Source organism: Akebia trifoliata, chromosome 11, assembly GCF_017979445.1.
Source record: "Akebia trifoliata isolate Shusen 1 chromosome 11, ASM1797944v1, whole genome shotgun sequence".
Taxonomy (NCBI): domain Eukaryota; kingdom Viridiplantae; phylum Streptophyta; class Magnoliopsida; order Ranunculales; family Lardizabalaceae; genus Akebia; species Akebia trifoliata.
The window spans coordinates 22125785-22137819 of record NC_141385.1 but is presented as its reverse complement, the minus strand read 5'-3'; the positions used below and the strand labels follow the sequence as shown (position 1 = coordinate 22137819).

The window sequence follows — 12035 nt, the reverse complement described above, 5'->3', positions numbered from 1 at the left end:
AGTTGTTCTTTACTTTTCTTACAATTTTAAATTCCTAAAATAGAGATTTTTATACTTTCTACTTTCTTTCCTAATGGCTTAAGAGCTAAGAGTGTAATCCCTCTTTTGAGGTAATCTTTTCTTTCTAAGTCCATTACATGCATACATTATGTGCACGCACATCATACTATAGTTCTCTAAAATAGCAAAGGGTCAAAGGTGTGGATCTACCTAGATCTACACCTAACACTCTAAGCTAACAAAAATACTCTTAAAGAGAACTCATCTCATGCATAAGGTTTCTAGTCTTTCGATGGTGGTGTCCAACACATGGATACCTCCTGAAGGCTAAACCAACAAAAAAATGCTCCGAAGTGAACATATACTCCTTTAAAAGAGCCTTTGGATCCAATAAAGTGAAATCCATTTCGATTCCCACCAAAATCCTAGGCTCATAAAAAATTCTAGCAAGCATCTTCTTTTGTTTTTGGCTTGCTCATTATCATAATTTGTTCATTCTTTTATAGTTAATTTTACTTAACTTTCCTCTATAACCTCTTTTATTTTAAAAACCAAAAAAGAGTTTCCTAATAACACCATTTGGTCATCTATTGGTAACCATCTAAGATGGGTGGGACAAGGTGCCTAACATCAAAACGGTGAAATCCACATGGATTCCCACCAAAATCCTAGGCTCATGAAAAATTCCAGCAAACATCTTCTTTTGTTTTTGGCTTGCTCATTGTCTTAATTTGTTCATTCTTTTATAGTTAATTTTTCTTAACTTTCCTCTATTATCTCTTTTATTTTAAAAGCCAAAAAAGAGTTTCCTAATCACACCATTTGGTCATCTATTGGTAACCATCTTAGGATGGGTGAGATATGGTGCCTAGAACCTTCCTTGTCTCTCAATTGTACCTCCTTACCTTAGAGTTCTAGGTAGACCATTTCCCCCTTATCTTTTGGATATGTTGCAAGCCAAAAAACAGAGTTTTAAAAAAACCTTTTTATAGTTTCCATTCACACTTTAATTGAATGGTGGCGGCTCTTAAACCTGTGTAGATGATCTCAAAACCTCCTCAAAGGTTTCGAAACTTATCTACAAGAATCATTTTCATGTCCTTTTTATTTGCATTTGAAAGAAGAAAAACTCTCATCATCGTGACAAAATTAGGGCCTGGTTGTAGAAATCGTCAAAGGTCAAGATCTCCATTTGCCAAACAGAGATGCAAACCTACTCGAAATCTTCATGTTTTCCAATCTCTATTTTTTGGAAATAGACGTGCGAAACCCCTTCCCATGTTTTGTTTGTGGATGAAAATGTCAACATTTATAAAGTCTTACGGTGAGTTTTAAATATATTTTTTAGTTGAAATATCTTTGGATATCTACATCTCTAAATCTTTTTAGTAAGATTATTTTTTTCAATTAGCATCTCATATCTATTCTATTTTGAATTTTTTATTTGAATCTCTACTATTACAAAGTTTTTTTTTTTTTTGCCAATAATAGTGTTATTTATCTGGTTTTTAGTTTAAATGTGTTTTGAAGCCCAAAACATTAATTTATGATTCCTAGAGGGTTGAAAACTAAAAACCCCTATAAAATCCCATTTTCTTCACCTAAAACCCTACCATTAAAGGTATGGAAATTCTAGTAGATCCAGATCCCTTCTTACTTGATTCTTTTTTATTTTAGTATTTACAATAGTTGAAATGTTCTCTCCTCAAAGTCATTTTGTGTCTCTCAAGCTTCTGTGATTTTTGTAAGGTGGACAGTTTCTAAGTTTTATTACTTTATATTCTGCGTTCAAGTAACTAGGTTAAGTTTTTGGATTGAAACCTAATTATAATTACTTTATTGAGTATAGTCAAAGGAGAAAGAAGAAGTTTTAATTGGTCGATCAAGAATATTAATAACTGAAATCTTTTGAGAGAGGTAAGTTTTGATTCTCACTCTTGTTAATGTTATTTCTACTAAATCTATTTATAATTTTACAAATTAGTGAAATTGATGTTTCTTATTGAAATTTTACACCTATAAAAAAAGTTGAACTATTTTCAAATTTTGCCCCGTAATAAGCCCATGTAAATTTATCCATAAATTTATGTTTCTTTTAAAGTTAATTTTCAGTTATACTCTTCCGGGTTATGTCCAAGGTAGAGGAATTTGCAAAGATGGTGAATAAAGATCGTAGGATACTTTATGTTTGACAGTGAGACCCATTGAAGGCTTATACTCTATTTATTTTACAAGGGAAGTTGAATGACCCTTGAATGGTTTGTTTTTTTGGAACTTAGAATCTCATAAACTAATCGAACCCATAGATTAAAGACTAGTAGGAACAAAGAGAGATAGACCACAAAGACACTTTGTTAGATTAAAATCCTAAAATAAAAGAGAGACCAGAAGCTAAAGATCCTCATGTTTTTTTCATTGATTTTCTTCTCTAAGTGTATAAGAACTCATTTTAATTAACAAAAGGATATTGCGCTTGACAGACTTTGACAAAAAAAAAAAATAACAAGTTTTGTTTAGGACCCCAAATCTTTGGGATAGGTTCTTGATGATGATGATCCTCATCATATACATTCATCATTCATTATTTTTCATCATCATCATCCTCATCATCATCGTCATCATCGTTATCGAAGTTGTCGTTGGTTGTCGTCATCATCATCATCAAATCCTTGCTCAAACCATTGGGATTGATTAAGTGATTCTTGTTCCTCAATTCATTTTTGTCTAAATCCATGCTTATTAGTCTTAAATGAATTGAATGAATGCATTATCAATGGATTGGGGTCAACTTTGTGGTGTAAAAGAATATACTACATTGACTTTTAGTTATTTCTGATCTACATCAACACGAAAACTTAAACTATTCTTTTTTCTATCCATTAAAATGACCGTAAAAGTAAACTTGATATTGAAGTATTATATATATAGGATAAAAGGTCACAATCCTCCTTCGATATTGAAATGCTTAGTTATAATCTCATGTGATAAGTATTTTGAAATCCAGTACTCGACTTTTTTCTTGTTGCAGCTATAGTCATTGCATATAGAGAATGATGGTGGCTTGTTTTGAATCTCACGAGGTATTGTTTGAAGATGTTTAGGCAATTGACGGCTACTTTTTTCTTTGATTTTGTCATGCCTATGAATTTGTATAACCGTTTTTCTTTTGAATGTTCCGTACTTTTAATCTCAATCAAACTCATCATCCATTATCATAGACAAGATCAAATTAGAAAGAAATATATTCGAGAAGCTTCTAATCAGTTCTGCTATATGATTCTTAAAATGCTTCTTAAGTAGTGTTTTTGATTTTTGAATTCATAGTAACAATCTCATGCAATGACAATTTCGGTTATCTATTTCTGAGTCTGTGTATGTGTTTTTTTTTTCACTTTGAAATCCATTATTTGACTATTATATTCATTATATAAAGAATGATGGTGGTTTTGTATCTCTGTTATTTTTTGTTTTTACATGCAAGCTTTAGCATGCTTGTGGTGGCCTTCTTGCAACAATGCATCGTGAAGGAGCGTGTTTTCTATTTTCCTCAGGGACATATCAAGCACGATAAGCCTATTTTTTTCATAATTTTGCAATCTCTTTATTTTATTAAACTTCAGAATTTTTTTTTGCATTGTCAAACTTCTTTTTCTTAAAAAATGGATGTGGTTTTGTTTGATTTTTGTTTTGAAGGTATGGTTTCCTGTTCCACTGTTTTTAAACTTGCTTGTTGGAAGAAATTTATTATTGATTAGTTTTTGAGTTCTAATCTAGGTTGAAGTGTCCACGAATCAGTTATTTAATTAATGGATGTCAGTTTATGATCTTCCTTCGAAGATCTTCTTGTATGTGATGAACGTGCAATTGAAGGTACTACTTGAATCTCATCCGTTATAAATATTGTAGTATGTAGGGTTTTTCATGTTTCAGTGCCATTGGGATGAGTTGGTTTTTATTGATTTCTTAGAACTAATATAGCATTTCTTTGATGAGGCTAAGCCAGATACCATTGAGGTAAACTCTTTTTAGATGATATTTTTATTTTAAGATATGTTGATGATAAAATTCTTGACAATCTTGCTGGCATTTTATCCTACAAGATGAGAACTCGGTTTAGAAGCAGCCGGTGCCCCCCTCCCCCCTATTGGAAATAATTTAGTTTGTTGATATAGTTATTTTCTAGTCTTTTATTTAATTCTTATTTATAAGGACCTTTCTGTAATTTGACCTTTGTAATTAATATAAATTCCTGCCAAACTCTCACAAAGAGACTTGACACAATTATTCTGAAATTCTTCTTGGTATCAGAGCCAAGAAATTTTCTCCTTTCTCTCTTTCTTCTCTTTACTCATCTAAACCAAAAGTCAACCTCAGTCGACCTTCTTCCTTTCGGGGGTCTTTCAAATTTTTTTATTTTTTATTTTATCACATGCTGCAATAATGCGCTGTGGTTTAGGGTTTGTTTCTTTGTAAAAGGAATATATATATATATATATATATATATTGTGTTATAGCCATTGTTATTGAATCCTGCGATAACTTGGAACAAGCCAAACAGAAGCTCGACTTTGTTTTGGTCCCGATAACTCTGCGACAATCCTAGGACTTTAGTTTTTGGTCTTACGACAGCCCTATCACTTTTGTTTCAGTTCTGCGATAATCACAGCTGCTTCGTCTTGGACTTACGACTTCATAGTAGGAGTTTCTGGTTTCGTTTTTTGGTCAGTGGCTATAGATTTGGCGTCGTTTTGGTCAAGCGACAGTAGATTTGGTGTCGTTTTGGACCTACGACTTCAAACCAGGTGTTTTTGGCTTCGTTTTTGGTCAGTGGCTATAGATTTGGAGTTGTTTTGGTCAGGCGACAATAGATTTGGTGTCGTTTTGGACCTATGACTTCAAGCCAGGTGTTTTTTGGCTTCGTTTTTTGTCAGTGGCAATAGATTTGGCGTCGTTTTGGACCTACGACTTCAAACCAGGTGTTTTTTTGGCTTCATTTTTTCGGTCAGTGGCTGTAGATTTGACATCGGTTTGGCCTACGACTTCACAGCAATAGTTTCTGGTTTCGTTTGTTGGTCAATGGCTGTGGTTTACCTTGTGACAACCTTAATAACTTCAGACTTACCTGAGATTGGTCTTTTGGAGTAGTTATTGATTGGTCAGTGGTTGTGGTTTACCTTGTGACAGCCCTAATAACTTCAAACTTACCTGAGATTGGTCTTTTGGAGTAGTTGGAGTAGTTATTGATTGGTCTGTTAGACCTCGTGGCGCGAGTACAACACTAGTTGGACTCTTCTTTAAGAAACTTTTACATAATTGCTCCTTCAGATCTCCCTTCAAACCAAATAATGTCTTTGGAACAAGGAATTACAACTTCCACTTCAGTCCTTGGATCTACCTCTTCCGCTCAATGTATTACTACTGCTCTTCTTGATGGTCGGAACTTCCAGTCATGGTCTCGATCTGTACAGCTCTTTCTCGAAAGTAGAGAAAAATATGGTTGGCTCTCTAGGACTATTACTAAACCACCCCTAATTGATCATAAATTTGAATCATGGGAGATCGACAATTGCACTATCCTTGGGTGGCTGTTCAATTCCATGAAGCAGCGCATTTATACCATGTTCATGTACCATGAAACAATTTCATCTTTATGGTCGGTGCTTACGCTGACATACGCACATTCTCAGAATGACTCGAGGATTTATGAACTTTATCGAGACATTGCCCAGGCTACCCAAAGGACTCAGAGTGTAGCTGATTACTTTGGATACCCTCAGTCACTTTGGGAAGAACTTTCTCACTATGAGTTTATGGCTGAATTGTCTTCCGAGGCAGCCGATTATGTTGTCAAGCGGATTGCTCGACATCAAACCTATCAGTTTCTTATGGGTCTCCGTTCAGAATTTGAGGCACTTCGCACACAGATCCTCAACACCACTCCTTTACCGTCTTTGTTTGAGATATTTGCGACCATTGACACTGATGAGCGTCGCCGCCATATTCCTCCTCCTCAGACTCAGGCCCCTGGCATCCTTTCTGCTCCAACTACTGATTAGATGGCCTTAGTTGCCAAATCGAGTTACTCTGACCACCGTACCCCTGGATCAGGGAATCGTAGCTGTGGTAGCCGTGGTCGTGGTAAGGGGAATGGCCTTACTTGTAGTCATTGTGGGAAGACTGGTCATGAGAAGGCTCGTTGCTTTCAGTTCTATCCTCATCTGATACCAAGATCTTCCTCCACTTCATCTTTGGGATAAACTGCTCCTCTTGTTGCTATAGTGGAGTCCTCATCTACTTATCCTTCTTCACTTAGCACGATTGACTTGCAACAGCTATAGACTCAGATTGCCACTATTGTCCGAGATCAGCTTCAAGCTCACACTAAATCCTCTTCGACTGTGGCCTCGGGTATTACGCCTCCAGGTACATCCTTTGCATTCAATGTCACTCAGTCTAGCTCTGCTCCTCTAACATGGGTTATTGATTTTTGTGCCTTTGATCACATGACCGATGAGTCTAGCCACTTTACTTCTTCTACTTTTTCCACCACCCATAGGGAAGTTCGCTTTGCTGATGGATCTCTTACACCTAGCCACAGTAAGGGTACCATCTCTTTATTCTTTAGGCTTTCCCTTAATTCTGTAGTTTATGTCCTTCACCTATTTCTTAATCTTTCGTCTGTTAGCAGTATTATTAAATCTCATAATTGCTCAGTTACCTTTTTTCCTACTCACTGCATCTTTCAAGACCTGATTTCGAAGAGGATTTTTGACAAGGGGTATGAGAAGGATGGGCTGTACGTGTTTGGATCTCAGCCTAGTGTTGCTCCGGCTTCCGTGCTTCCATCATCTGACAGTCACATTTTTATATCACATACTCTAGATTTATGGCATGCTCGCTTAGGACATGCAAATTTTCAACATTTATTTTCTTTATTTCCTGCTTTAAAAACTGCTTGTAGTGGACATAAATTTCAATGTTCTGTGTGTGAACTTTATAAACACACACGTACTTCTTATATTCCACGTATGCATTGATTTAATGCAATATTTGATTTAGTTCATTCTGATGTGTGGGGACCTTCCCCTCTGTTTTTAATGGTTATCGCTATTGTATTACATTTATAGATGACTACTCTCGTTGCACTTGGGTTTATCTAATGCTTTCACGCTCTGAGGTGCTCTCAATTTTTGTTAACTTTCTTAAAATGATTCAGACTCAGTACAATATCACTGGTAAATCCCTTAGGTCTGATAATAGGGAGGAATATATATCTGATGGTATTCGTTTCCATCTTCATGAGAATGGTATGCTTCACCAGTTGACTTGTCCTTAAACTCCTGAACAGAACGGGGTGGCGAAAAGCAAGAATCGCCACCTCATGAACATTGTCCGCTTTCTTATTTGCGGAATGCATGTTTTAAAGTCATTTTGGAATATGGCAGTCCTTACTGTGGCTTTTTTTCTTAATCGTGTTCCAAATCGCACCTTGGGGGGGCAGGTGCCCTTTCATGTCCTTCAACCTGATAGCATTCTTTTCCCTATTACACCTCGTGTCTTTGGGTGCACGTGTTTTGTTTAGGACAAGACCCCCAATCGTATAAAATTGGATGACAAAGCCATTCGATGCATTTTTTTGGGTTATTCTTCTATGTCAAAGGGGTATCGGTGTTATGATCCAATTTCTCGCCGTATCATCTACACTCTTGATGTTACCTTCTTTGAAAATGTTCCATCCTATTATGTTACTTCTACTTTGCAGGACTCCTCTCCTATTGTGCTACCTTCTTCAGTTTTTCCTCCGCCTTCGTCGCCGTTTCAGGTCTACACTCGTTGCACTCACCCCTCTACACCCTTGCCAACCTCATCCTTGGATTCAGGTATACCCTCTTCTACCTCCACACGTATACCTGTTCTTATTCCGTCTATATCTGACTCTCACTTACTTATTGCCCTACTCAAAGGTAAGCGGAAGTGTGTTACTGATCATCCTATTGCCCAATTTGTTTCCTATCAGGGTCTTTATTCCTCTTATCAGGCCTACCTTGCCGCAACTGATTCTATTCGGGTTCCTCGATTTGTCTAAGAGGCATTAAGAGATCCTCAGTGGACAAAAGCTATGACTGCGGAAATGGATGCTTTGCAAACCAATAATACTTGGGAGCTTGTTTCTCTTCCGTTTGGGACGCGGATTGTTGGTTGTAAATGGGTCTTCACAGTGAAATATCTTGCAGATGGTACGGTTGATCGGTATAAGGCACGACTTATTGCTAAGGGATTTACACAGATCCCAGGAAAAGATATTGGTGCCATGTTTGCTCCTGTCGCCAAACTCTCCACTATTCGCCTTCTTATCTCCCTCTCTGCGTGTAACTCCTGGCCACTTCACCAACTTGATATAAAAAATGCATTTCTAAATGGTGATTTGACTAAGGTTATTTATATGGACCCTCTTCCAGGGTTTTGTCTTCAAGGAGAGTATTCTGGGAAGGTATGTGAAAGCGCCCTCGATCCGCGGGGTGCGCGAATCTGCTTTTGACCTTTGAGATTTGGGAGTTGCCACCTAGTTATTGTGGTCTAGGAACCGAACATCGACTCTAAACGGATAAAAACAACTAATCTACTTAAAAAATAACTGAGTTCGGGGATCAAATTACGGGGTTGGAAGGTGTTAGGCACCAACCCCGCCTGGCAAACGCCGGTCTCTACTAATTCCCAAATAGAACTACATTGCTAAAAGACCTAATCAATAAAAAAAAAAATATCAATCTTTACCTTTACGTAGAATAGTTCTTCGTACAACACTCCTTGCTTCGTTCTATCACCGGATTCATTTCGGATCTCCAAAATAAAATATCTCCTTATGAATTTTTTAAATTTTTTTATGAATTTCTAGGGTGTTTTGAAGGGGTTTTTAAGTATTTTTTGAGCTAAAGTTGAGGTATGGGTGTTAGGTAAGGAGTTAGGGCTTCAAAATTAGGGTTTATGGGAGGCTAGGGAAGCTTTTTGACCTACTTCTCTTAGGGTTTATTTTTTCATACGAAAATAGGTTGTAGGGACCTATTTATAGATTTTTTTAAAATACCTTTTAGATAGAGTTAATGTTTAATTATAATTCTTTTAGAGAGAGTTATTATTTAATTATAATTGTTTTACGTAGAGTTATATTTTAATTAGAATTGTTTTAACTAGAGTTATTATTTAATTAGGATTGTTTTAAATAGAGTTATTATTTAATTAGAACTCTATTAGGGTTTTGACTTTGAGTCCCACTTAAGTGACTTTAAGATTTTGACTTTAGTCTTACTTGATTGACTTTAAGATCTTGACTTTAGTCTTACTTGATTGACTTTAGTCTTACTTGATTGATTTTAATTTTAATTAGGATTTCACTTTACATTAATTAATGTTTTAATTATAAATTTTGGAATTTTTAATTATTAAAATTGTAAAATTATCATTTTGCCATCGGAGAGGACTTTTTGCGTTTTAAGTCGATTTTTAATGTTCCAGGATGTTTTAGAATCGGTTTATCGTAAGGAATTCAATGAGAATGTTGGTTTTTATCATTTATGAAATTTTTTGTGTGAAATGGTCGTGATCTTTATGAGGGGCATTTTCGTAATTTTGTCTAATTATGTGAAAATTGGCGAAATCATTTATTTGATTTCGATTTGTTGTTTTATGTGTTTGAAAGGGTTTTCCTAAACGTAACGTAGGCTCTAGGGATGTTTTAAGATTAGGGGTATTTTGGTAATTTGATCATCTTTTAGTGATTTTTATCTTGAAGCTTCTTTTTGTCTGAGAAATGATGATTTCTATGTATTTTGAGTTATATTTTCCTAGTGTAGTGTGGTTTCTACAGTTTTGTTAGTTTGAGATACCTCATCTGAATTTCTGAAACATATCTAGTAATAAAATAAAGCATTGGAATAATCATCCATCATTAGGAACCGTTGCAATCGGATTGACGAGTTGATTAATCAGGCGAATGCAAAAATGGGGTGTCTACAGATGCCCCTCTTTGGCAGAGGGTTGAAGCAAACTAGATAGCAAATCCATTTTAGTAGATAGTGCGATATCCGAATGCCAAAGCTAGTGACAGTTCATTTTACAGCCTGATTTAACAATTCGTCAGGATGTTCGGATCCTTGAGGGTAAAACTCTCCCCGAATTAAAAGGTTGTCAGGTCCTTAAGCGCGAACTCTCACTGACGGTGTTAGATCCTTGAATTTTAGAAAATTCTCCTTGACTAAAAAGTGCAAGTGTGAGTGAATGTACTGTGAAACTGAGTAAAAATTGAGAAAAACTGCGCATAAACTGAGCATAATCTGGGTAAAATCTGAGCATAATCTGAGAAAAAGTGAGCATAACCCGAACAAAATCCAAGATAACCCTTGGCGGCAACTAAGCAAAATCCAAGATAACCCTTGGCTACAACTGAGCAAAATCCAAGTTAACCCTTGGCGACAACTGAGCATAATTCCAAGAAACTGAGAATGAAGGAATAAATCTGGGAAAGAATGATTGAAAATAAATCTGGAAAAGAGTGATTAAATCTGGGAATGAATAGATCTGGGAAATAATGAATGCCCTATCTCCAATTCTAGGTGAAAGGGTTATGAGTTAATCTCTGGGCACAACAAAATATGAGATCCGAAATGCTTTTGTTTGAACCTTAAGGTTTTATCCAAAAGTTTTATGAATTTAAAAACTGAGTTTTTATTTCTTTTGAACCTCAACGGTTTTTGAAAAATTATTATCAAGAGGGTAACCTTAAGTTTGGGGTTCCCATTATCTTTTAGAATTAACATTGCTCAACCATAAAAATAAAATGCCCCTAGTTTGATAGGAAACATGGCATTGGAGATAATTGAACACATTATGTAAAAAAATGTCCCTAATATAAGGGGAAAATTAAATATCAGAGAAGAAAGAAAATGCCCCTTGTATGAATGTTTGAAATATTTGATTATCACAAGCGCAATAAAGATTCAACTTTTAATTTCGACATTTTTATATTGAAGATTTTAAGTTAGGCTCAAGAGAATAAGATATTTCCTTTAGAGACTCATCATAGAATTCACCCTTCTCTCCCTTGGTTCGCTTGGGGAAGTAAAAATTTTCAGATCGATCCTAGACAAGATACTTGTGACTTCTGAGTTGTGCCTGGTTTAAGCTAAGTATTGAACTTGATTATTCGAACTTCTGATGTTTCAACTCGGACCGTTCTTAGCTTTTTAATCCCTCGGAGATTTTTTTTCTATTTTTCTTTGTTGCTTTAACTTTTGCCTAGATTGTCCTTTCAGGTTTTCAAACTAACGAGCTTTTTCTTTTTTTCTTTGCTTTGATTGTTGTCAAGATCGTCCTTTTGGATTTTCGACCTTGCGAGCTTGCCTTAATTTTTGCCTAACTCGCCCTTTTCGGGTTTTCAACTTAGTAGGCTTCATCAATTTTTTTCTTTTTCTTCCCTTCTAAACTTCTAAAGTTACCGTCTGATCATGCTTTGCTATTTTCCTTGACTTTTCACACAGTACTTAGGAGGACTTTTATGGGTAAGCTTAGGACTGGGTATAAAAAGAAAGGGATTTTGAGGCTCAAAAACCCAAATGCCCTTTGTATGGCATTTCTTTTAAAAAATTTCTTTGAATTTTCTTCCCTATATATTTATTTTTATTTTGTGTAGGGAAATATATATATTTTATTTTGATGTGGTTGGGCCTGAAGTAACTTCTCAGGTTGCCTACGTACCCTAGAATTTTGGGATCAGACCAAAACATAGTTCAAATTTTTCCCTCCCCTGGGTTAGGTGATCGGGCTGAGAAAGAAAAAGGTATATATATATATATATATATATATATATATATATATATATATATATATATTATAAAAGGTTGCAAAAGGCTGAGAAAGGAGATATTGAACTGGGTAGTAGGAAAATTGATTCGACCAAAGATGGCCTCCTTAAATGTAGTACCGCTTGATCTGGTCAAAGTTGGTTGACTCTGATAGTTCGATTTCATCATGGTCTTGAA

At 35.7% G+C, this 12035-nt stretch overlaps 1 protein-coding gene across 1 annotated transcript; it reads left to right on the top strand.

Moving 5' to 3' along the window:
- The first annotated feature begins 1706 nt into the window (after positions 1 to 1706).
- On the top strand, positions 1707 to 8986 carry LOC147391131 (uncharacterized). Its single transcript, XM_086459459.1, has 2 exons — positions 1707 to 3080; positions 3488 to 8986. Exon 2 carries the CDS (start codon positions 5346 to 5348, stop codon positions 6054 to 6056), a length of 711 nt encoding a protein of 236 aa, XP_086315585.1. The 5' UTR covers positions 1707 to 3080; positions 3488 to 5345; the 3' UTR covers positions 6057 to 8986.
- Positions 8987 to 12035: the final 3049 nt, after the last annotated feature.

What these genes read in the sequence shown, in the direction of transcription:
- LOC147391131 (XM_086459459.1), top strand. Translation starts at nt 5,346, where the DNA reads ATGTCTTTGGAACAAGGAATTACAACTTCCACTTCAGTCCTTGGATCT.